Source organism: Carcharodon carcharias, chromosome 6 (assembly GCF_017639515.1).
Source record: "Carcharodon carcharias isolate sCarCar2 chromosome 6, sCarCar2.pri, whole genome shotgun sequence".
NCBI lineage: Eukaryota > Metazoa > Chordata > Chondrichthyes > Lamniformes > Lamnidae > Carcharodon > Carcharodon carcharias.
The window spans coordinates 192732472-192758095 of NC_054472.1; the positions used below are offsets into that span (position 1 = coordinate 192732472).

Below are 25624 nucleotides of genomic sequence, written 5' to 3' on the forward strand. Positions count from 1 at the left end.
AACTCATTAAATCTTCTCCTAAACTCTGCTATTTATTTCACCCTGTGAAACTGACACATTTCTATGGCCCTCATCTCTTTAAGCTTAAATCTTAGTCAGCAGGGAGACCAGGCAACGCCAGGCACAGCCACTGGCAGCTGACCATGCATCTGGATCAAACAACACAGGGAATCTCTTCACCACCTCAGCAAAAGACAAACCTGAGTAGGGTTGCAAACAATTCTTTCCTCAGGTTGGCAGCAACTCGCTCGCCGATTCTGGACAGGAGAGTGATGTAAAAGCAAGTCAGGACACCCTAATAAGCAGAAGGCAGAAATTGCGTTAAAGACAGATTCAAGGCAGAACCGCAAACATTTATTGCATTTAAGAATTTCATGCTCAATGAAAACAGTAATGTTTGGGCGGAGGAGCAACACAGTTTGCATTTTGAAATTCCAGGGCAGTGCCACATAATCCCAAATTCAAAGTAAAGCTCCCTCTACACTGTCCCCATCAAACACTCCCAGGACAGGTACAGCACGGGGTTAGATACAGAGTAAAGCTCCCTCTACACTGTCCCATCAAACACTCCCAGGACAGGTACAGCACGGGGTTAGATACAGAGTAAAGCTCTCTCTACACTGTCCCATCAAACACTCCCAGGACAGGTACAGCATGGGGTTAGATACAGATTAAAGCTCACTCTACACTGTCCCATCAAACACTCCCAGGATAGGTACAGCATGGGGTTAGATACAGAGTAAAGCTTCCTCTACACTGTCCCCAACAAACACTCCCAGAACAGGTACAGCACAGGGTTAGATACAGAGTAACGCTCCCTCTACACTGTCCCTTCAAACACCCCCAGGACAGGTACAGCACGGGGTTAGATACAGAGTAAAGTTCTCTCTACACTGTCCCATCAAACACTCCCAGGGCAGATACAGCGCGGGGTTAGGTACAGAGTAAAGCTCCCACTACACTGTCCCCATCAAACACTCCCAGGGCAGATACAGCACGGGGTTAGGTACAGAGTAAAGATCCCTCTACACTGTCCCCAAAAAACACTCCCAGGGCAGATAAGCGCGGGGTTAGATACAGAGTAAAGCTCCCTCTACACTGTCCCCATCAAACACTCCCAGGACAGGTACAGCATGGGGTTAGATACAGAGTAAAGCTCCCTCTACACTGTCCCCATCAAACACTCCCAGGACAGGTACAGCACGGGGTTAAATACAGAGTAAATCTCCCGCTACACTGTCCCCATCAAACACTCCCAGGACAGGTACAGCATGGGGTTAGATACAGAGTAAATCTCCCTCTACTCTGTCCCCATCAAACACTCCCAGGACAGGTACAGCACAGGGTTAGATACAGAGTAAAGCTCCCTCGACACTGTCCCCATCAAACACTCCCAGGACAGGTACAGCATGGGGTTAGATACAGAGTAAAGCTCCCTCTACACTGGCCCCATCAAACACTCCCAGGACAGGTACAGCACGGGGTTAGATACAGAGTAATGCTCCCTCTACACTGTCCCCATCAAACACTCCCAGGACAGGTACAGCACGGGGTTAGATACAGAGTAAAGCTCCCTCTACACTGTCCCCATCAAACACTCCCAGGACAGGTACAGCACGGGGTTAGATACAGAGTAAAGCTCCCTCTACACTGTCCCCATCAAACACTCCCAGGACAGGTACAGCACGGGGTTAGATACAGAGTAAATCTCCCTCTACACTGTCCCCATCAAACACTCCCAGGACAGGTACAGCACGGGGTTAGATACAGAGTAAAGCTCCCTCTACACTGTCCCCATCAAACACTCCCAGGACAGGTACAGCGCGGGGTTAGATACAGAGTAAAGCTCCCTCTACACTGTTCCCATCAAACACTCCCAGGACAGGTACAGCATGGGGTTAGATACAGAGTAAAGATCCCTCTACACTGTCCCCATCAAACACTCCCAGGACAGGTACAGCACGGGGTTAAATACAGAGTAAATCTCCCGCTACACTGTCCCCATCAAACACTCCCAGCACAGGTACTTGAAACAGATTGAGCTTTCCTCTGTCCCTGATCAAAAAATTCAGCAGAGATTGCAAACCCAATGCACAAGCTCCATGGTGGCTCACTGGATCTTACCTGCAGAGTGTAGGTAACCATTAATTTTACACCTGGCACCTGCATGGCCCTGAAGTAGCAGTCTGGGTTCGTCTGCAGGCATTGGACAACAGCGTTCATCAGGTCTCCCAGCAACAGCGGGATCTGAGTATTCAGCAATGCTGCACCACAGGCAAACTGGAACAGAGGGAAGGAACGGGAGCATCAGCAACAGGCTCTAGAGATAGAGAGATAGAGGGACATAGGACTTAGGAGCAGGGGTGAGCCATTTGGCCCTTGAAATCTGCTCCACCATTCAATACGATTGTGGCTGATCTGGTTGTGGCCTCAGTTCCACTTTCCTAACTGCACCCATAATCCTTGACTCCCTTGTTTATCAAAAATCTATCTAACTCAGCTTGAATAAATTTAAAGACCTAGCCTCCATTACTTTCTTTCACATACTAAAAGTGGACGAATCTCCAGGTCCGGATGATTTGTGTCCCAGACTGCTGAGGGAGGCAAGGGAGGAGATCGCAGGGGCTCTGACCTGAATTTTTAATTCCTCTCTGGCCACGTGGGAGGTGCCAGAGGACTGGAGAACAGCTAATGTGGTTCCGCTATTGGAGAAAGTTCTGAAGGAGAGAATCTATCTCCACTTGGAGAGGCAAGGTTTGGTCAGGGATAGTCAGCATGGCTTTGTCAGAGAGAGGTCATGCCTAACAAATTTGATTGAATTTTTTGAGGAGGCAACCAGGTGTGTAGATGAGGGCAGTGCAGTTCATGTAGTTTATATGGATGTCAGCAAAGCCTTTGACTAGCCTCCCACATGGGAGACTTATAAAGAAGGCAAATGCACATGGAATACAGGGTAATTTGATAAGGTGGATTCAAAATTGGCTTAGTTGTAGGAGGCAGAGGGTGATGACAGAAGGATGCTTTAGTGACTGGAAGCCAGTGCCCAGTGGCATACCACAGGGATCTGTGCTGGGTCCCCTATTATTCGTTATTTATATAAACGACATAGATGACTATGTAGGGGATAGGATTAGTAAGTTTGTGGATGACACAAAGATTGGCTGGGTGGTTAACAGTGAGGTTGAGTGTCTTGGGCTACAGGAAGATATAGACGGATGGTCAAATGGGCAGATAAGTGGCAGATGGAATTTAACCCTGAAAAGTGTGAGGTGATACACTTTGGAAGGAGTAATTTGACAAGGAAGTATTCAATGAATGGCATGACACTAGGAAGTTCTGAGGAGTTCTTGGCTTGTGTGCCCATAGATCTCTGAAGGCGGAGGGGCATGTTAGTGGGGTAGTGAAAAAGGCATATACGACACTTACCTTTATCAATTAAGGCATGGATTACAAAAGTAGGGAGGTCATGTTGGAGTTGTATAGAATCTTGGTGAGGCCACAGCTGGAGTACTGTGTGCAGTTCTGGTCGCCTCATTATCGGAAGGATGTGATTGCACTGGAGGGGGTGCAGAGGAGATTCACCAGGATGTTGCCTGGGATGAAACATTTAAGTTATGATGAGAGGTTGGATAGACCTGGGTTGTTTTCGTTGGAGCAGAGAAGACTGAGGAGCAACCTGATCGAGGTGTACAAGATTTGAGGGGCATGGACAGGGTGGATAGGGAGCAGCTGTTCCCCTTAGCTGAAGGGTCATCACGAGGGGGCATAAGTTCAAGGTGACAGGCAAGAGGTTTAGGGGGAGATGTAAAGAAAAACCTTTTTACCCAAAGGGTGGTGACGGTCTGGAATGCACTGCCTGGGAGGGTGGTGGAGGTGGGTTGCCTCACATCCTTTATAAAGTACCTAGATGAGCACTTGGCACATCCTAACTTTCAAGGCTATGGGCGAAGTGCTGGTAAATGGGGTTAGGTAGGTAGGTCAGGTGTTTCTCACATGTCGGTGCAGACTCGATGGGCCGAAGGGCCTCTTCTGCACTGCATGATTCTGTGATTCAGTCTCTCACAGCAGCTACTTCCAACCGATTTAAGCTTGGGACTGGCTATCTGTCCCTTCTAGGTGGCTCCTGTTTGGCAGACGTCTTCAAACTGAACTGAAAACTGCTGTTTCTTTAGATTTTCTACGTGTGTCTGTGGGAGGGGCCTGCCTCTCTGGGAGCCTGTGGCTAGTCAACTGCCCAGTTTCTCAACCCTTATTTGTTTAACTTAGCTGCAACAGTTGTTCATTAGAAATGCAGGCACCTTTTAAAGTGAAACTAAAACTCAGTAGGTCATTTCTTAACACACACATACAGAAATACAAATCAAACTTATAAACATTCACTTTGGAACATAGGAACAGGAGAAGGCCATTCAGTCTGTCGAGTCTGCTCTGCCATTCAATGCGATCATGGCTGATTGAACACTTCAATGGCTTTTACCCACACTATCCCCATAACCCTTTACCTTTTTGTTAATCAGAAATCTATCGATCTCTACCTTAAACATACTCAATGACTCAGCTTCCACGGCCCCCTCAGGTATAGAATTCCCAAGATTCACAATCTCTGAGTAAAGAAATTTCTCCTCATCTCGGTCCTAAGTGGCTTCCCCCTTATTTTGAAATTGTGTCCCCTGGTTCTAGATTCCCTAACCAGGGGAACCACCTGCATCTACCCTATCTATTCCTTTAAGTATTTGATAGATTACAATGAGATCTCCTCTCATTTTTGAAACTCTAGGGAATGCAGTCCCAGTTTCCCCAATCTCTCTTCATAAGACATTCCCACTATCCCCGGAACAAGTCTGGTGAGCCTTCATTGCACTCCCTCTAAGGCAGTAATATCCTTTCTGAGTTAAGGGGACCAAAACTGCACACAGTACTCCAAGTGCGGTCTAACCAAGCTTCTATACAATTGAAGCAAGACTTCACTACTCCTGTACTCAAACCCTCTTGCGATAAAAGCTAACATTCCATTAGCTCCTTTTCACCTGCTGCACCTGCATGTTAGCTTTCAGTGACTTATGGACAAGAACACCCAGGTCCCTTTGTACATCTACACTTCCTAATCTCTTACCATTTAGGAAATACTCTGCACATCTGTTCCTTCTACCAAGTGGATAACCTCACATTTTTGCACATTATATTCCATCTGCCATGTTCTTGCCCACTCACTAAGTCTGTCCAAATCCTCCTGTAGCCATTTTTCATCTTCCTCACAACACACATTCCGGCCTAGCTTTGTATCATCCGTGAACTTGGAAATATTACATTTGGCCCCCACATCCAAATCATTGATATATATTGTGAACAGCTGGGACCCAAGTACTGATCCTTGCAGTGCCCCACTAGTCACAGCCTGCCAACGTGAGAGTGACCCATTTATTCCTACTCTCTGTTTTCTGCCTGTTAGCCAATCCTTAATCCATGCCAGCAAATTATTTCTACCGCCTAGAAGGACAAGGGCAGCAGATGCTTGGGAATACCACCATCTGAAAGTTCCCCTCCAAGCCACACACTATCCTGACTTGGAAATATATCGCCATTCCTTCACTATCATTGAGTCAAAATCCTGGAACACCCTCCCTGACGGCACTGAGGGTGTACCTGCACCAAGTGGACTGCAGCAGCTCACCACCATCTTCTCAAGGTCAATCAAGGTTTGGCAGTTAGGGCTATAATGTTTGAGGTCTGAGCACCTTCAGATTGCAGGAGGAGGGGAACACTGATGGGACGAGGAATTCTGCATTCCTGGAATGAAGTAGTTAAAGTAGGGAATGGGGTGATGACCTTAGAGGGAACATCATTAACGAAGCAGCTGAAGATGTTGGGCCGAGGACACTGCCCTGAGGAACTTCTGCAAATTGTCCAGTGTAATGATAGGGTGCTATTCCTTGATTTTGGATTGAGATTATTTTGAATAATGGAGAAGACCAAAGACAGAGAGGTCAGAGTGGGTGTGGGACCCAGAATTGAAGTGTGAATTGACATGGAGCTTGTGCTTGCACTTACTGACAGGACAGAGGTGTTCGGCTAGCATTCATTTGGTTTCCCTGTTGTAAAGGAAACTGCAGTGTGAGCAGTGAATACATTATACTTGGTTGTTGCAAGTACATGTAAAGTTTTGTGTCACCCAGCATGAACATTTGGCCCGACAGTGATGGGGCAGGTTTTGCATCTCCTGTGCTTGCATACAAAGGTGCGTGGGGAAAGAAAGAACGAACCAAAGTATCTTGGAAAGAATGGTCTTTTGGAAAGTGGAGAGGGATAGGGAAGATTACAGTGATATTGCTAAAATAGAGAAAAAGATAAGGAAGGTTGTGAAGAAAGAATGAGAAAGATTGGAGGTAGAGGTGAGAGAGGGTCAAGCAGCTTCTCACTCAGTAGGACTCTAATCTTTTCTCTGTTTCATTTTATGAGGAATTGATTTAGTAATACGCCTGACTAACTCTCTGATAATTGCAAAAAGTATTGAGCTTTTTTTTCAGCATGAGGCTATCTGGTTTCACTTGATGATGACGCTGCAGATTAAACCCATCTGTTCCAGAGCTGGAAGCTGTTCCCAGCCAAATGAAATAAATAGCTAGTACTTACGTTGTGAGTAAGCACTCAAACAAAGCTGACAATTATGATTCCTTAACAAAAACAGAAATACCTGGAAAAACTCAGCAGGTCTGGCAGCATCGGCGGAGAAGAACAAAGCTGACATTTCGAGCATTATTCCCGCAAGCAGCCTTGTCCAAGAGGGGTCTGATTCCTGACTGTTCCTGACATGCAGCCCTGAATAAATCACTTTTTAAAATAATAAATAGACACTGGACCAGGTTAAGCAAATAACAAATGACTAGGAATGAACAGAGAGAATAGCATTGGGTTCAGTCACTTCCCTACATCTCTTGGCTTGCTTGGATCCCCTTAACAAAAAAGGCTTGAAATTCCTGTATGCTCAGTCTATAACAATGTTATTAAGAAAACACACAATGCAATTTGCTCTAAACCAGTGTGTATGCAGAGGAGGATTTCATTCTCCCAAGAAATAGAAAAATCTCTATATTGCTTTATCTGAGACTGTAAACGAACACAAATATATCCCTCTGTACCCTGTGTTATTTTGTTAATGATGACAGCTCTGAATCTCCTCAACCCTAATTCCATGTCTTTGTAATATCTTTGCTTCCTAAGTATCTCCCTCCTTTTTAAACATGTCAGCTGATTCTGAATCTGTGGCCTTCTGTTCTTGGATGAGTGCAACTCCAACAACACTCAGGAAGCTTGACACTGTCCAGGACAAAGCAGCCCACTTGATTGGCACTCCATCCACAAATATTTACTCCCTCCACCACCGACGCACAGTAGCAGCAGTGTGTACCATCTACAAGATGCACTGCAGAAATTCACCAAGGATCCTTAGGCAGCACCTTTTAAACCCACAACCACTACAATCTAGAGGGACAAGGGCAGCAGCTAGATGGGAACACCACCACCTGGAAGTTCCCCTCCAAGTCACTCACCATCCTTGTTTGGAAATATATCGCCGTTCCTTCACTGTCGCTGGGTCAAAATCCTGGAACTCCCTCCCTAACAGCACCATGGGTGTACCTACACCACATGGACTGCAGTGGTTCAAGAAGGCAGCTCACCACCACCTTCTCAAGGGCAATTAGGGGTGGGAAAAATATATTAGCCTTGTCCACATCCTGAGAACAAGGTGAAGTTGAAAATACTTGTAGTCTTTAGCCTGAGAACACCTAACATTTCCTCTCGGTGCCTTGCTGAGCTCCGCCAAAAATTCTTTTTCCATTCCTTAATTTCTACCCCACATCTTTTTCTGTACAGGTGGTGATGACTCTCCCAAGTGGCTGTTTGTCTTGCCTGAAACTGGACAGCTAGGAGTGGGGATTGAACTTGGCATTTTCCTGTCCTTCATGGCTCAGTATTGCACACGGTGCAGTATCAATAGTACTGAGGTGTGAGTGGGGGTGGGGGGCAGTATTATGGCACAGCCGATGGTAAATGCTAAGCTGCTCAAATCCCAGAGGGAAAATTGAAACAACTGCCATAACTATTTTGCAATTTGTATTTTTATTTAGAAATGTGTGCCTTGAATTCAGTAGTAATAAGTCCACCAAATATTATTAGTTTTTTACAAAATTAAATTAAACATTTATTAATGAAAGAAATAATTTTAAGCACATACATAGGTCTACAAATTACTACTATGATAACTCCTAGCTCCCCTAATTAATCTAAATCCCAGTTACACCCCCTCTAAGGCAACAGTAAAAACAAAACAGATTTTAACAGACCCAGGCAAAGCACACGATACCCCGGACTGGGATATTCATAGTGAATTCTCTTAGCTTCAGTTCCTACAGGCAGCAGCTTGGTACATAGAGGTTGCAGGCTTTTCACACTTGTTACATCTTAGAATGCCTTCTTTCCTTACACATAACCTCATAAGAATATAAGAACTAGGAGCAGGAGTAGGCAATTCAGCCCCTTGAGCCTGCCCCACCATTCAATACGATTATGGCTGATCTCATTTCAGCCTCAACTCCAATTTCCCGCCCTCTCCCCATAACCTTTCAACCCGTTAAAATCTGTCTATCTCCTCCTTAAATTTATTCAGCGTCCCGGCATCCACTGCGCTCTGAGGTAGTGAATTCCACAGATTTATGACCCTTTGAGAAAAGTAATTCCTCCTCAACTCTGATTTAAATCTACCACCCCTTAGCCTAAAACTATTGCCTCTCGTTCTAGAATGCCCCACAAGGGGAAATGTCCGCTCCATGTCTACTTTGTCTATCCCCTTTAGCATCTTATATACCTCAATTAGATCTCCTCTCATCCTTCTAAACTCTAGCGAGTATAGGCCTAAACTGCTCAATATCTCCTTTATACATGCATCTCCTTTTTTAATGTAAATCCCATTGTTTCAATATGTCTTTGGGCTTTACCTTTCTGATAATAAAAATCTTTCATAGTATCAATTTTATCAGTAGGCTTTGGGAAAAATAAACACACTGTTTGGCTTCGTCTGGCTAAGTGTAACATTTCACCCTCTCTGGTTTATCAAAAAATGCAAATTTTCCTTTACATCTCACATTCTAAAACTTCAGCCATGTTTACTTATTTAGCATTTCAAACCTACCTTCTTTTCTGATACATCAAAGCCTTCAGACCAGCTGTCTTTAATTCAATTAAGTCCCACACACACACATAGACGCACACAGACTATCCAGACCCCAATATTCCTACTTTACAATAAATCCCAATAACATTATTAAAATTATTATATTTTTATGACAGGGATGGCACAGGAACTAGACCTCAAAACAATCCAGACACATTTGGTCAGCTGGTCCTGGCGTACAGTTACTTACGATTATCGCCCAAATCAACGCGGTGAGTTCAGGACGAAGGAACTTCCAAAACTCCTTCCAGTTAAATTTGGGTATCGCCTGCTTGGGCTTTTGAACTTCACACCTGTGGCTCTCTTCACAATGAGCTTTGTTGCTATGGAGTCTCAGTCCTAGGGTTATTAGCCCAGGCGTGGCCACCAACAGGAAGGCACTACGAGTCCTCACTGGGCCCTGCAGCCAGCCACACACTCGCTGTCTGATGCAGTTGCCTGATTCGTTCAACAACTGGAAGAAGAAACTGCATTCTGAGACCTTCATACGTAAAGGGTGTCTCCAACATCGCTGACCCCAGCTCAAACAGAGCCTGCAAAGAGACAGAATTGACAACTGAAACATCAACAAGTTCAGTTAAAGAAAAAAACAATGCAGGTTCAACAACGCTGTCAATTTGGAGATTGATCTCAGCCTCACCTCCTCACCGTGCCACCACCACCCCCCCCACAACAGACCCAGCTCCACATCATGCCCTCCCCTCACATCTCCATTTCCGCACTGTTCCCCTCAAACCCCTCCTTAACGTGCCCCTCCCACAGTTCCACCTCCTCACCATGTCCCTCAAACCCCACTTCCATAGGCCCTCGCCACAGCCCCAGTTCCTCAACTCCTGCAGCAATTTCTTCAGCCTGTGATGACTAACTTCCACAATCACCTTCCATTGTTCGGTATGACTCCAACCAGAGGACAGTTTTTCCCCTGATTCCCATTGATTCCAGTTTTGCTAGGGCTCCCTGATGCCGCACTCAGTAAAATGCTGCCTTGATGTGAAGGGCAGTCACTCTCACCTCACCTCACCTCGGGAGTTCAGCTCTTTTGTCCAAGGTTGGCCCAAGGCTGTAATAAGGTCTGGATCCAAGTGGTTCTGGCTGAACCCAAACTGAGCATCAGTGAGCAGCTTACTGGTTAGTTAAGTGTTGCTTGACAGCACTGTTAACAACTCCTTCAATCACTTTGCTGATAATTGAGAGTAGGCTGATGGGCAGTGATTGGTAGTATTGGATTTTTCCTGCTTTTTGTGGAGAGGACATATCTAGGTGATTTTGCTCACTCTCAGGTAGGTGGTAGCATAGCTGTACTGGACTAGCTTGGCTAGAGGCATTGCTGGTTCTGGAGAACAGGCCTTCAACACGACAGCCAGGATGTTGCAGAACTGGGACCCATAGCTTTTATTGGGTCCAGTGCACTCACATCAATATCGAACTTCTGGCTGAAGATTGTTGTGGACCATTTTTTAAATTTGTTACTGGGATGTGGGCATCGCTGACAAGGCCAGCATTTCTTGTTCATCCCTGTATGCCCTGGAGAAAGTGGTGGTGAGCTGCCTTCTTGAACAATGTTCTCCATGTGGTGTAGGTACACCACAGGCTGCCCACAGCTTTGTCTTTTGCACTCACTTGTTGGGTTCTGCTAACATTAATGATGAGTATGTTCCCCCTTCCATTAGCTGTTTAATTGTCCACCACCATTCGCAACTTGTTGTGGTGGGACTGCAGAGCTTTAAACTGATCCATCGGCTGTGGGATCTCTTAGTTCTGTTTAGAGCATGCTGCTTCCACCGTTTAGCATCCATGTAGTCTGGTGTTGTAGCTTAACCAGGTCGGCACCTCAGTTTAAGATACGCACGGTGCTGTTCCTTGCATGCTCTCCTGCACTCTTCGTTGAACCGGGGTTGACCGTTAGGGTTGATGTTCATAGTGGTGTTATGGACCAGAGGGAGGTTAATTTAAACAGCCCTGATTTCTCCTCTCACCACCCGTCCATAAACAGAAGGGTGTTTTGATTTTGATTTCCCCCCTTCATACATGGTGGCGTATTTTTCCCAGTCCCCCAATTTTGGTATGATCCAACTCCTATTAACAACTCCACAGCGAAACTCGAGATAGGGTAAAATCAGAGGGGGAGTTTATTTTACACACACTGAAAACACAACTAAAGGATTTGCAGCCATACCTGTCCTCCGCCACTTTTTGCATTCGTACAGTAAGAGAGGGATAAAGAAAAGAAAGACACACAGGGCAAAGATCACAAAGAAAATAAGAATTATTTTTTTCATTTGAGTCCACAGTCATGAATCAAAAGTTCAATAGTGGATTCTTTCACAGAGGTCAGCAGGCTGAAACTGACATGGGATAATCCACTTTTCCAGCAGAGATGGCTTCCCTGATGAGATGGTAACGTAGAGATGAATTTGTCTTGTAGGAGCTGGTTACAGAAGTTACAGCAGAAACAGTGTAGATGGGGGCCAGGCATGCACCTGGACCAAGCCTTCGTTCTGAACTGTTGCTTGCCAGATGAAAGATGGCAGTCTGAGGTTTGTAGCTCCACTAGGCAATATTCCATGTTCCAGCAGCCTGGGGGGAGGTGGTTGATGGAGGGGTTTGGGTCATGTCACTCCCACCTCCCTACTTTGGCATGGACAAAGGATGTACACTCCTTAGTCTGGATTCTTGAGATTGGTAATGTTTCATCCATTACTGATTCAAACAAGCTTTCAGGGTCCTTTGTCCTTGGAGACTGGTGGTCTCCATTGGTCAGGTCTTGGCTTTAGAAATATAAATGGACTTTGTACAACTCCGTTGGATTTGATCTCTGCAGTCACAGGGATCATTAGTGTCTCTTCAGAGATAACAAGATGGCAGCTGTTCTGAGTGCCAGGAAGTTCCATTTGTGTGAGTCATAGCTAGCTACGGCTTTAGTCATTTTAAAGCATTTGTCTATTTTTTATTAAAAAAAAATAATAAATTAGCCATGATGATATACATAGTTTTAAAAAAATATATATAGAGTGAGGTCTTAGCTCCGGGACAGTGGAGTGAGGAATATGTCCAAATGCAGCAAGACCTGGACATTACCCAAGCTTGGGATGCCGAATAGCAAGTAACATTCACGTCACACAAGTGCCAGGCAATGACCATCTCCAATAAGAGAGAATCTAACCATTGCCCCTTGATGTTCAATGGCATTACCATTGCTGAATCCCCCAATATCAACGTCCTGAGGGTTACCATTGACCAGAAACTGAACTGGACTAGCCATATAAATACTATGGCTACAAGAACAGAGGCTAGGAATCGTGCGATGAGCAACTCACCTCCTGACTCCCCAAAGCCTGTCCACTGTGCACAAGGCACAAGTCAGGAGTGTGATGGAATACTCCCCACTTGCCTGGATGAGCGCAGGTCCCACAACACTCAAGAAGCTAGACACCATCCAGGACAAAGAAGCCTGCTTTAATTAGCACCAGATCCACAAACATTCACTCCCTCCATCACCAGCAACCAGTGGTAGCAGTGTGTACCATCTACAAGATGCACTGCAGGAACTCTCCAAAGCTCCTTAGACAGCACCATCCAAACCCACGACTGCTACCATCTAGAAGGACAAGAGCAGCAGATACATAGGAAAAATCACCAACTGCAAGTTCCCCTTCAAGTCACTCACCATTCCTTCATTGTTGCTGAGTAAAAGTCCTGGAACTCCCTCCCTAACCTATGCCACATGGACTGCAGCAGTTCAAGAAGGCAGCTCACCAACATCTTCTCAAGGGCATTTAGGAATGGACAATAAATGCTGGCCTAGCCAACAATGCCCACATCCCATGCGTGAATTTAAAAAAATGCCAGAGCATAAGGTGAGAGGTAATAGTAGAATTCTGCTGCTACTGGTTACTTACAGCATCACTGCTAATCTGTCCTTAATTTATCCTGCTTAACACAGCAGTAATGTTACAAGGCATGCTAGAGAGTGTCCCTAGTGTGTAGAAAGGATTTTATCTCTGCATGAACTCTGCAGCGATCACTCCTACCAATGCCATCATGAGCTGATGCACTGGTGATAGGTAGGTTGGTGAGAATGTGATCAAACATGTTTCTCCCTCTCATCGGTTCTCACTACCTGTCACAGGCCCAGTTTGGAAAACGTCTTGTTTAGGACTCAGCCAGCTCAGTCATTAGTGCTGCTATGGAGCCACTCTTGGTGATGGACATTGATGACACCCACCCAGAGTACATTCTATGCCCTTGTCACCCTCAGTGCTTCCTCCAAGTGATGTTCAACATGGAGAACTGATTCATCAGCTGCAGCAGATGATGATCAGCAGCCAGATTCCTTATCCATGATTAACCTGAGACGATATTTCATGGGATAAAAGCAAAACGCTGCAGGTGCTGGAAATCTGAAATAAAAACAGGAAATGCTGGAAAAACTTAGCAGGTCTGGTAGCATTTGTGGAGAGAGAAACAGTTAACGTTGAGTCCACATGACTTCTTCAGAGCTGAAGAGGTCTTTGGCACAAGCCTCCAGATATTAGCAAGGAGGACTTTACAGGGTTAGCTGTACTGGATACGCCTTTGATGTGTTCGAATCGAGTGCCTTGGTCGATACTGGGCGGTCCGTCAGGACTTATTCTTTTGTTCCTTTGCAGCCATTTAATTCAACTGAGTGGATTTGCTGGGCCACTTCAAAAGGGTATTTAAAAGTAACTATGAGGGTGTGGGTCTAGACTCACATATAGGCCAGACCAGGTATGCACATCCACATTTCTATGAAAAATGCTAATGTAAACATCATGCTGTAAATATATACACTTTCACCATATGCAGCACAATAATCTCACCACCAGGGAGAGAGAGTTGTTCCAGCATGCTGAGTTTATAAAAATGCAGTTTTCATTATAAATATAAACATATGAATGAGTAATGGATATTTGAAATTCAGGATGGCATGTACGGATTTAATAGGAGTAAATTAAATCCACATGTTCGGGTCCAAATATCCACACCTTCACCCGAAGATTTTTTAAATTTATTCATTCGGGGATGTGGGCACCTTGTAGACGGTACACACTGCTGCCAGCGTGTGTCAGTGGTGAAGGGAATGAATGTTTGTGGATGTGGTGCCAATCAAGTGGGGTTGCTTTGTCCTGGACGGTGTCAAGCTTCTTGAGTTGGTGGTGCTGATCTCATCCAGGCAAATGGAGAATATTCTGTCATACTCCTACTTGTGCCTTGTAGAGGGCAGACAGGCTTTGGGGAGTCAGGAGGTGAGTTAGTCACTGCAGGATTCCTAGCCTCTGACCTGCTCTTGTAGCCACAGTATTTATAAGGCTAGTCCAGTTCAGTTTCTGGTCAATGGTAACCCCCAGGATGTTGATAGTGGGGGATTCAGTGATGGTAATGCCAGTGACTGTCAAGGGGTAATAGTTAGATTCTCTCTTGTTGGAGATGGTCATTGCCTGGCACTTGTGTGGCATGAATGTTACTTGCTACTTGTCAGCCCAAGCCTGGATATTGTCCAGGTCTTGCTGCATTTGGACATGGACTGCTTCAAAACCTGAGGAGTCGCGAATAGTGCTGAACGTCGTGCAATTGTCAGTGAACATCCCCACATCTGACCTTATGATGGAAGGAAGGTCAATGATGAAGCAGCTGAAGATGGTTGGGCCAAGGATACTGCACTGAGGAACTCCTGCAGTGATGTCCTGGAGCTGAGATGATGGACCACCAACAACCACAACCATCTTCCTTTGTTCTAGGTATGACTCCAACCAGAGTTCTCCCTGATTCCCATTGTCTCCAGTTTTGCTAGGGCTCCTTGATGCCACACTCAGTAAAATGATGCCTGAATGTCAAGGGCAGTCACTCTCACCTCACCTCAAGAGTTCAATTCTTCTGTCAATATTTGAACAAAGGCTGTAATGAGTTCAGGAGCTAAGTGATCCTGGTGGAACCCAAACTGAGCATCAGTGAGCTGGTTATTGCTAAGCAAGTGCCGCTCAATAGCACCGTTGATGACCGCTTCAGCGCTTTACTGATGATAGAGAGAGTAGACTGATGGGTGGTAATTTGGCCATGTTGGATTTGTCCTTCTTTTTGCGTACAGGATATACCTAGGCAATTTTCCACACTGCCAGGTTGATGCCAGTATTGTAGCTGTGCTGGAACAGCTTGGCTAGGGGTGCGGCTAGTTCTGGATCACAAGTCTTCAGTACCATTGCTGGAATATTGTCAGGGCCCATAGCCTTTGCACAATCCAGTGCCTTCAGCTGTTTCTTGATATCACATAGAGTGAATCAAAGTGGCTGAAGACTGGCATCTGTGAGGCTGGGGACCTCTGGAGGAGGCCGAGGTGGATCATCTACTTGGCACTTCTGGCTGAAGATTGTAGCAAATGCTTCAGCCTTATCTTTTGCATTGTGCTGGGCTCCCCCATCGAGGATGGAGATATTTGCGGGGCCTCTCTTCCACCATTCACGACTGAGTGTAGCACGACTGCAGAGCTTAGATCTGATGCGTTGGATGTGGAATCGATTGGGATCAGGGGTTAACATATTGAGCTGATTTAGGATCTGGTTCTGCCACATTGACGTGGCTTGGGACCCTACTTTGCTATCTTTTTCTAGTTTTGGATCTGGTTCTGCCATGTTGACCTGATCTGATACTGATGCTGCTACATGGACCTGCTTTGAGATCTTCTCTCATGTTCATCAGGTTTAGGATCTGGTGCTGCTATTTTGATCTACTTTGGGATTTGGTGTTATTGTGATGATCAGGTTTGGAATCTGGTGCTGCAACATTGACCTAATTTGGGATCTGACAGTAATCTGATTTCGGATCTGGCACTCCCAGTGATCTGGTGCCCCCGCACTGACCTGATTTGTAATCTGGTGCCCCCGCACCGACCTGATTTGTAATCTGGTGCCCCCGCACCGACCTGATTTGTAATCTGGTGCCCCCGCACCGATCTGATTTGTAATCTGGTGCCCCCGCACCGACCTGATTTGTAATCTGGTGCCCCCGCACCGACCTGATTTGTAATCTGGTGCCCCCGCACCGACCTGATTTGTAATCTGGTGCCCCCGCACCGATCTGATTTGTAATCTGGTGCCCCCGCACCGACCTGATTTGTAATCTGGTGCCCCCGCACCGATCTGATTTGTAATCTGGTGCCCCCGCACCGATCTGATTTGTAATCTGGTGCCCCCGCACCGATCTGATTTGTAATCTGGTGCTGCCCCTCATTTGATTCCGATGCCCATTTCCTGGGAGCAAAGGCTGGCCGCAGTGGCGGCTGGGAGTTGTAGTTCCCGCCCAGCGCGCCTTCCATTGAATTGGACCCTTCCGGCGCGGCGGCGGAACTACGAGTCCCACAATGCCCGTGGGCCCGGCTTCGCCTACCTGCCGCTGTCTTCGGTGATCGTCCCGCCGGTTCGGGACCGAGCATACACGGAACGGATGGGGAAAAATCCCCGGGCCTTCACACCGCTCCTCAAACACAGGTGAAGCATTGCAGATAAAATTAACAGAGAGGAGCCGGGATCAATTCTCGCTGGACTCTGCTCAGCTCCGTTTCCCCAGCAACGCGGGCAGCGCCATCTTTGATATCACCCACAATCCACAGCGCGGACGGTTTGTTTTTAATTTAATTATTTTTATTGCCGGGGGTTGTTTTTAAGCCCAGTTCACGCCAGTGAACGCGGTGTAAGTCCAGGAAGAAGACTAGATGACGGTGCTTTGTTTTAATTTACTTCTGCGACGGTGAGGTCAAATGGAGGTCAGAGGTCGTATCTGTATGACGTCAGTAGTGAGAATTTTCATTTGTGTTGGGCTGTTATAGAGAGAGAGATACAGGTGTAAGAGAGGGAGAGAGAGAGAGAGGGGGATGCAGGTGTAAGACAGAGAGAGGGGGATACGGGCGTAAGAGAGAGGGGGATACGGGCGTAAGAGAGAGGGGGATACGGGTGTGAGGGAGGGATACGGACATGGGAGAGGGATACGGACGTGGGAGAGGGATACGGACATAAGAGAGAGGGGGGGATACGGGCGTAAGAGAGAGGGGGGGGATACGGGCGTAAGAGAGAGGGGGGGGATACGGGCGTAAGAGAGAGGGGGGGGATACGGGCGTAAGAGAGAGGGGGGGGATACGGGCGTAGAGAGAGAGGGGGGGGATACGGGCGTAAGAGAGAGAGGGGGGGGATACGGGCGTAAGAGAGAGAGGGGGGGGATACGGGCGTAAGAGAGAGAGGGGGATACGGGCGTAAGAGAGAGAGGGGGATACGGGCGTGAGAGAGGGGGGATACGGGCGTGAGAGAGAGAGAGGGGGATACGGGCGTAAGAGAGAGGGGGATACGGGTGTGAGGGAGGGATACGGACATGGGAGAGGGATACGGACGTGGGAGAGGGATACGGACGTAAGAGAGAGGGGGGGGATACGGGCGTGAGAGAGAGGGGGGGGGGATACGGGCGTAAGAGAGAGAGGGGGGGGATACGGGCGTAAGAGAGAGAGGGGGGGGATACGGGCGTAAGAGAGAGGGGGGGGATACGGGCGTAAGAGAGAGAGGGGGGGGATACGGGCGTAAGAGAGAGAGGGGGGGGATACGGGCGTGAGAGAGAGGGGGGGGATACGGGCGTAAGAGAGAGGGGGGGGATACGGGCGTAAGAGAGAGAGGGGGGGGATACGGGCGTAAGAGAGAGGGGGGGATACGGGCGTGAGAGAGAGGGGGGGATACGGGCGTGAGAGAGAGGGGGGGGATACGGGCGTGAGAGAGAGGGGGGGGATACGGGCGTAAGAGAGAGGGGGGGGATACGGGCGTGAGAGAGAGGGGGGGGATACGGGCGTAAGAGAGAGGGGGGGATACGGGCGTAAGAGAGAGGGGGGGGATACGGGCGTAAGAGAGAGGGGGGGATACGGGCGTGAGAGAGAGGGGGGGGATACGGGCGTGAGAGAGAGGGGGGGGATACGGGCGTGAGAGAGAGGGGGGGGATACGGGCGTGAGAGAGAGAGGGGGGATACAGCCGCGAGGGAGGGATACGGGCGTAAGAGAGAGAGAGAGGGGGATACGGGCGTAAGAGAGAGAGGGGGATACGGGCGTAAGAGAGAGAGGGGGATACGGGCGTGAGAGAGGGGGGATACGGGCGTGAGAGAGGGGGGATACGGGCGTGAGAGAGAGAGGGGGGATACGGGCGTGAGAGAGGGGGGATACGGGCGTGAGAGAGAGAGAGGGGGATACGGGCGTAAGAGAGAGGGGGGGATACGGGCGTAAGAGAGAGGGGGGGATACGGGCGTAAGAGAGAGGGGGGGATACGGGCGTAAGAGAGAGGGGGGGATACGGGCGTGAGAGAGGGGGGATACGGGCGTGAGAGAGGGGGGATACGGGCGTGAGAGAGGGGGGATACGGGCGTAAGAGAGAGAGGGGGATACGGGCACGAGGGAGGGATACGGGCATAAGTGAGAGATACGGGCGTGGGGGGGGATACGGGTGTAAGAGAGGGGATACGGGCGTAAGAGAGAGAGGGGGATACGGGTGCGAGGGAGGGATACGGGCGTAAGAGAGAGAGGGGGGATACAGCTGAAAGAAAGAGAGATACAGATAGAGGGGGGAGTGAGAGAGAGGTACAGAAAAAGGGGGGCAGTGAGATACAGTTAGGGGGGAGAGAGGCGCAAGATACAAGGAGGAGAGATAGAAAATACAGGGAGACTGCAAGAAACGCAGAGTTAAATACAGGGAGAAAGGAAAGGAGATACAAGGGGTGGAGAAATACAATACAGGGGCAAAGATACAGGGAAAGAGAAAGGAAAAGTACAAGGGGAGAGATAGAAATACAATACAGGGAGTGAGGGATCAGTACAGGAAAAAGAAAGATACAAGAGGCTAAGAAAGAAATAAAGGCAGAGAAACACAGGCACAAGGAAAAATAGGGTGGAGAGAGAAAAAGGCAGAAAAATGCAATCTGGAGGATAAAGTGAAAATGAGAAGAAGAGTAATCACTTTTTAATAGATCAGGAGAACAGACCAAAAATTATCAGTGAGAAAACTCAAGGAACAGACAGTGAAGATCAGCAGGAGAGACATAAAACATAAAGAGGAGAAAGAAGAAAGGGGGGTGGGGGTGGGTGAAGCAGAGAGAGAGAGAGAGAAAGAAAATCAGTAGCAGCAACAGAGAAGCCTGAGGGAGAAATCAGCGGGAGATGCCATCAAGGGAAAAGGAAATGAGGAGAACGGACAGATAAGTCACCGGTCCGAAGAAAACAATTAGCGAGAAACGAGCCGAGGCAAACGCTAACTACCGGAGCCAAGAGACAAACACAAGGTCGGAGGAGGAGGAGGAGGAGAAGGGGAAGAAAGAAGACAGAGAGAGAGAGAGAGAGAGAGAAAAAAAAAGCAATCACCCAAAAGCAAAGCAGATCAGAGGACCGGTGAGCAACAATAATGAGAGACAGCGAGCGGCAGCCAAGGCGGTGCTGACACCACAGGGAGGAGAGAGGCTCTCAATCCCAGCGGGGCAAACAGAGACAGCAACAAGGGTATATACACACACACACACACTGGAGAAAAACCAACCGAGGGAACCGCAAAGGCAGAGTGAGAGGGACCCCCCCACCAAGAGTGAGGTAAACACCCGGGGGTGGGGAGGGAGCAAATATAAACAGATTGGACGAGGAATATAAATAGGGACAGCCCCACACGCACACACACACACACACACTGCAAGAGGAGGAGGAGAGGGACAAACATTATACACACACACACTGCAAGAGGAGGAGGAGAGGGACAAACATTATACACACACACACACACACACACTGCAAGAGGAGGAGGAGAGGGACAAACATTATACACACACACACTGCAAGAGGAGGAGGAGAGGGACAAACATTATACACACACACACTGCAAGAGGAGGAGGAGAGGGACAAACATTATACACACACACACTGCAAGAGGAGGAGGAGAGGGACAAACATTACACAAGGAGAGGGGCAACAGCAGCAGCAACAAGAAGAGTAACGTGGGGGGGGGGGTGCAGATATAAACAGATTGGACGAGGAATTTAAATAGGGACAGCCCCACACACACACACACACACACACACACACTGCAAGAGGAGGAGGAGGAGAGGGACAAACATCTACCCAACAGGGAGAGGAGCAGCAGCAGCAGCAACAACAAGAGTAACTGACCCAGCCCAGATTCACCAGGAGTGAGCCAAACCCTGCAGAAAGCCAGAGCCAGGATTACAGGGAGAGCTGCGGTCCTTTTTTTTTTAAAAAAAAAGAAACTAAACCGGGAGGCCGGACACAGCAGGAAAACATTGGGAAGGGGAAGGAGAGAGAGAGAGAGAGAGTGGGAGCTGATAGACATTCAGATCCTCGAATCCCTTGGAGTTGCCTTGGGACTCATGGGAGGGCAGTGAATGTCCAGTGTCCACCACTAGACCCCCCCACCCCCCCCCCCCTCCCTCCCTCCCTCTCAGGCAGAGGCTGCAGCCAGGTCGGAGTAGGATGACCAATTGCCTTGTGGTTAGATAAGGGGCAGAGAGAGAGAGAGAGGGAGGGAGACGGGCCAGGACAGCTGCTTCCTCAGGCTGCACCACTTAGTACATGGTTTAACCAAGGGTGGGGAGGAGGGGGGAAGAGGCTGAATTGTTTTCTCAGTTTAAAAACCAGAGCTTTGATCCTGCGAGCAACTGGAACGCAGGGTCGGGGGGTGTTGAGGGAGGGAGGGAGGGAGGGGGTGGCTGGTTGGTTGGTTTGGCTGCGAGATGTCCCCCTGTCTGCTCCCAAGAAATGACTCCAGGTAAGAGAAAAAAAAAAGAAAGAGCCATGTGCTTTTTGGTAATGTTGGTAGTGAAACGGCTGGGAGGTCCCGAGATTGTACAGTTGTTATTAAGCTAGAGAAGCAGCCGGTGCAGAGTGTGTGTCATGAGGGCTGTAATGCAATCCAGTATTTTCTGCAAGGACATGCTGAATATCAAGAGGCCGACCTTGGCTGCTCTGCTCGCCCTCCGGAGGGGGGATGTTTACTCTCTGAAGGCTCAACTACCCCCCCCCCCTCTGCAACACAAGGTACATGTGCCAGTCAGACAGCTGAGCTCAAGGAGACATAAGCCAACCTAGGTCTGTGCTGAGTCAGCTGGCCCTGGCCTGGGTATGACTGCCGCTTGCCCTTGGCGACCCCCCCCCCCCCCCCCCCACCTCCGGGGGGGCTAGGGAGGGAGGAGGGACAAGAACCAGTGGCCCTGCTAGCTATGAGGAACATGTGCTGAAAGCTTTGTGTGTCTGTGTATGTGTGTGTGTATGTATAGATGTTGGGTGATGCCAACCACAGCCGCATAGCTGTCAAGGCTCACACATGGAAAATGGGCACTCAAGCCCTTAAGCTGGGGAGGGGGGGGGGTGGTGGCAGCAAGTACCAGCTGTATCCCAGCGATATCTGCTCATTCACGTTTTGCCTTTATGCTGCTGATGCCTGTCTGAAGTTACCAGTTTGTATCTTAAGTTCAGATATTTTGTGGTGGAGTTTTTGGGTGGCGCAATGTGAATGTGGTTCGGGGAGGCGGATTGGAGTGGGGCTAACCACCCTGGACCCCCATCTGTTATTTAAAAGGGGTAACAGCCCTTTGTTAAGGTGCTCCACGTGGATTTGAGAGTTGATTTGATGTCAGTATTGGTGACGGTCTGTGACATGACTGCCTCAAACTGCCCCATCTGACACAGGGCTCTGCTGTCACTTCAAGATGGAGCGTGAGGTTTGAGAGTTTGGGTGAAATGGTCACTGCGATCGTGATGTAAGAGTCCAAGGTAGATTAGATCATTGACTGAGAGCTGTCTCGCTTGCACTGCTCACTCCCTTGTTACTGAGTTCTGCAATGTTCCACATTTCCAATACCGCTGTTCAATAGTACTTTTATAGTTCAGGCTCTACAAAACTTGTTATTTGCTGTATGTTTCTGTTAATTGAGGCGCAGTGAGGGGATTCCCTCGAGAGGCAGTTGTTGCACAGAGTGATTGTGTATCACGGGTTCCCGTGACAGGATAGGTGAATAGGCCAAATGGCCTCCATCACCCTGTAATAATCTGTGGGACAAAAATCATTCAATGTCAGACACTTTTTTTCAATAATCTGTTCAAAAATGTAGTGACACCAAAAGTAAATGATGTAATATACTCCTTATTCTGTTCTGTACACAATGACAGACTTATCGGGGTAAATATATTCCTTGTTCTTTACTGCACACAGGCAAGTTTAGAGAGTAAGGGGTTAATATACTCCTGGCTCTGTGCTCTCTACAAGAGGTCAGTGTTGGGGCAGCTAGGATAGACTGGCCAGAGAGTGAGTCATGTTGTTAATAAGTAGGCCTGCGTCCTGCCTGAATGAGACTGATATGTTTTATAAGTAGTTGAAACAGGAGAGCAGGAATCTCAGACCAAGCCAGTGTTGTAGAGATAACTCCCCCGCAGTGAATGGGCTTCTTCTATCTGAACATGGACACTCTGTGGGTTTACAAACTCCTTCTAAATGGACTCCTCCTGGGGCCTTTTGATTCAAACATGAATTCAGCCCAGGGCTCTCTCCAAGCTATCAGCAGAATTGCAACAAATCAGAACACAGGCCTTTCACCCCCACCAGTCCAGGTCAGTGTTTCTCCGTCACCTGAGCAGTATCCTAACAGAAACATAGAAAATAGGAGCAGGAGTGGGTCCTTTAGCCCTTTAAGCCTGCAGTGCCATTCAATACGATCATGACTGATCCTCTATCTCAATGCTGTACTCCCTCTCTCTCCTCATACCCCTTTATACTTTGAGTCCAGAAATCTATTTCTTACTTAAATACATTCAGTCACTTGGCCTCTACAGCTTCTGTAGTAGAGAATTCCACAGGTTCACCACCCTCTGAGTGAAGAAGTTTCTCCTCATCTCCGTCCTAAATGTTCCCATATTCTGAGATTGTGACCTCTAGTTCTAAATCCCGCCCCCAGCCAGAGGAAACACCACCCCTGTATCCAATCTGTCCATCTATCAGAATTTTATGTTTCAAAGAGATCTTCTAAACTCCAGTGAATACAGGCCTAGTCGGCCCAATCTCTCCTCGTACGACAATCCTGCCATCCCAGGAATCAGTCTGGTGAATCTTTGCCGTACTCCCTTTATGACAAGTATATCCTTTCTAAGGTAAGGGGACCAAAACTGCACGTAGTGCTCCAGTGTGGCCTCACCAAGGCCCTGTACAGCGGCAGTAAGACATCTTTGCTCCTGTACTCAACTCCTCCTTAACTGCTTGCTGTACCTGCATGCTTGCTTTCAGTGATTGGTGTACAAGGACACCCAGGTCCCTTTGTACATCAACATTTCTCAATCTATCACCATTTAAATAATACTCTGCCTTTCTGTTTTTCCTACCAAAGTGGATAATTTCACACTTATTCATGTTATACTGCATCTGCCCTGTATTTGCCCACTCACTCAACTTGTCTAAATCACTTTGAAGCCTAACACCCTCCTCATCGCTCACATTCCCACCAAGTTTCATGTTGTCAGCTAATTTGGAAATATTACACTTGGGTCCCACATGCAAATAATTAATCTCTTATGAATAGCTGGGACCCAAGCACCAATCAATCCCAAATCACTGCCTGCCACTCCTAGAAAGACCCATTTGTTCCTACTGTTTCCTGTCTGCTAACCAATTCTAAATCCATGCCAATGTATTTCTCCCGTCCCATGAGCTTTACACACTAGCCTGTTGTGTGGGGCTTTATCAAAAGCTTTCTGAAAACCCAAATACGCCACATCATAGGACCATAAGACATAGGAGCAGAAATTAGGCCATTCGGCCCATCGAGTCTGCTCTGCCATTCAATCATTGCTGATCAGTTTCTCAACCCCATTCTCCTGCCTTATCCCCATAATCCTTGATCCCCTTACCAATCAAGAACCTATCTATCTCGGTCTTAAATACACTTAATGACCTGGCCTCCACAGCCTTCTGTGGCAATGAATTCCATAGATTCACCACTCTCTGGCTAAAGAAGTTTCTCCTCATCTCTGTTCTAAAAGGTCTTCCCTTTACTCTGAGGCTGTGCCCTCGGGTCCTAGTCTCTCCTACTAATGGAAACATCTTCCCCACGTCCACTCTATCCAGGCCTTTCAGTATTCTGTAAGTTTCAATCAGGTCCCCCCCTCATCCTTCTAAACTCCAATGAGTATAGACCCAGAGTCCTCAAATGTTCTTCATATGTTAAGCCTTTCATTCCTGGGATCGTTCTCGTGAACCTCCTCTGGACCCTCTCCTGGGCCAGAACATCCTTCCTGAGATACGGGGCCCAAAATGTGGTCTGACCAGAGCCTTATAAAGCCTCAGCAGCACATCCCTGCTTTTATATTCTAGTCCTCTCGAAATAAATTCCAACATTGCATTTGCCTTCCTAACTACCAACTCAACCTGCAAGTTAACCTTAAGAGAATCCTGGACTAGGACTCCCAAGTCCCCCAGCCTCCAGATTTCCGAATTCTCTCCCCATTTAGAAAATAGTCTTTGCCTCTATTCTTCCTACCAAAGTGCATGACCTCACACTTCCCCACGTTGTATTCCATCTGCCACTTCTTTGCCCATTCTCTTAACCTGTCCAAATCCTTATGCAGCCTCCCCGCCTCCTCAATAGTACCTGTCCCTCCACCTATCTTTGTATCATCTGCAAACTTAGCTAGAATGCCCTCAGTTCCTTCATCTAGATCATTAATGTATAAAGTGAAAAGTTGTGGTCCCAATACTGACCCCTGCGGAACTCCACTAGTTACCGGCCGCCATCCTGAGAAGGACCCCCTTATCCCCACTCTCTGCCTCCTGTCAGACAGCCAATCTTCTATCCATGGTAGTACCTTGCCTCTAACACCATGGGCTCTTATCTTACTGAGCAGCCTCCTGTGCGGCACCTTGTCAAAGGCCTTCTGGAAGTCCAAGTAGATAACATCCATTGGCTCGCCTTTGTCTAACCTACTCATTACTTCCACAAAGAATTCTAACAGATTTGTCAGGCATGACCTCCCCTTGATGAAACCATGCTGACTTTGCCCGATTTTACCATGCACTTCCAAGTATTCTGAAATCTCATCCTTAATAATGGGCTCTAAAATCTTACCAATGACCGGGGTCAGGCTAATCGGCCTGTAATTTCCCGTCTTTTGCCTCACTCCCTTCTTAAATGGGGGGTTTATATTAGCGATTTTCCAGTCCTCTGGGACCCTCCCTGACTCCAGTGATTCCTGAACGATCACCACTAACGCCACCACTATCTCTTCAGCTATCTCCTTCAGAACTCTGGGGTGTAATCCATCTGGTCCAGGTGATTTATCCACCTTCAGACCTTTCAGTTTTCCTAGCACCTTCTCCT

General features: G+C 47.8%; 2 protein-coding genes across 5 annotated transcripts in view; one reads left to right on the forward strand and one right to left on the reverse strand.

Annotated features, from left to right (window-relative positions):
* The window catches only part of LOC121279027 (mitochondrial potassium channel ATP-binding subunit-like), an 85740-nt gene extending 65789 nt beyond the window's left edge, over positions 1 to 19951 (reverse strand). The window contains exons 1-5 of the mRNA XM_041189780.1: positions 19623 to 19951; positions 16631 to 17060; positions 9420 to 9762; positions 2125 to 2280; positions 201 to 295 (exon numbers count right to left, since the gene is read on the reverse strand). Of these exons, the coding sequence (XP_041045714.1) occupies positions 201 to 295; positions 2125 to 2280; positions 9420 to 9762; positions 16631 to 16740 (704 nt within the window). The 5' untranslated portion in view covers positions 16741 to 17060; positions 19623 to 19951. The remainder of the gene's footprint in view (positions 1 to 200; positions 296 to 2124; positions 2281 to 9419; positions 9763 to 16630; positions 17061 to 19622) is intronic.
* Positions 16646 to 25624, forward strand: part of atg9b (autophagy related 9B) — a 91591-nt gene continuing 82612 nt past the window's right edge. Inside the window, exon 1 of one of the 4 annotated variants that reach the window (XM_041189779.1) lies at positions 16646 to 16731. The gene's annotated coding sequence lies outside the window, so the exon portion shown is untranslated. Of the gene's footprint in view, positions 16732 to 19347; positions 19650 to 20953; positions 21031 to 22848; positions 22869 to 25624 lie in introns of those variants that run through there. The other 3 variants (XM_041189775.1, XM_041189777.1, XM_041189778.1) reach the window with 3 other exon arrangements.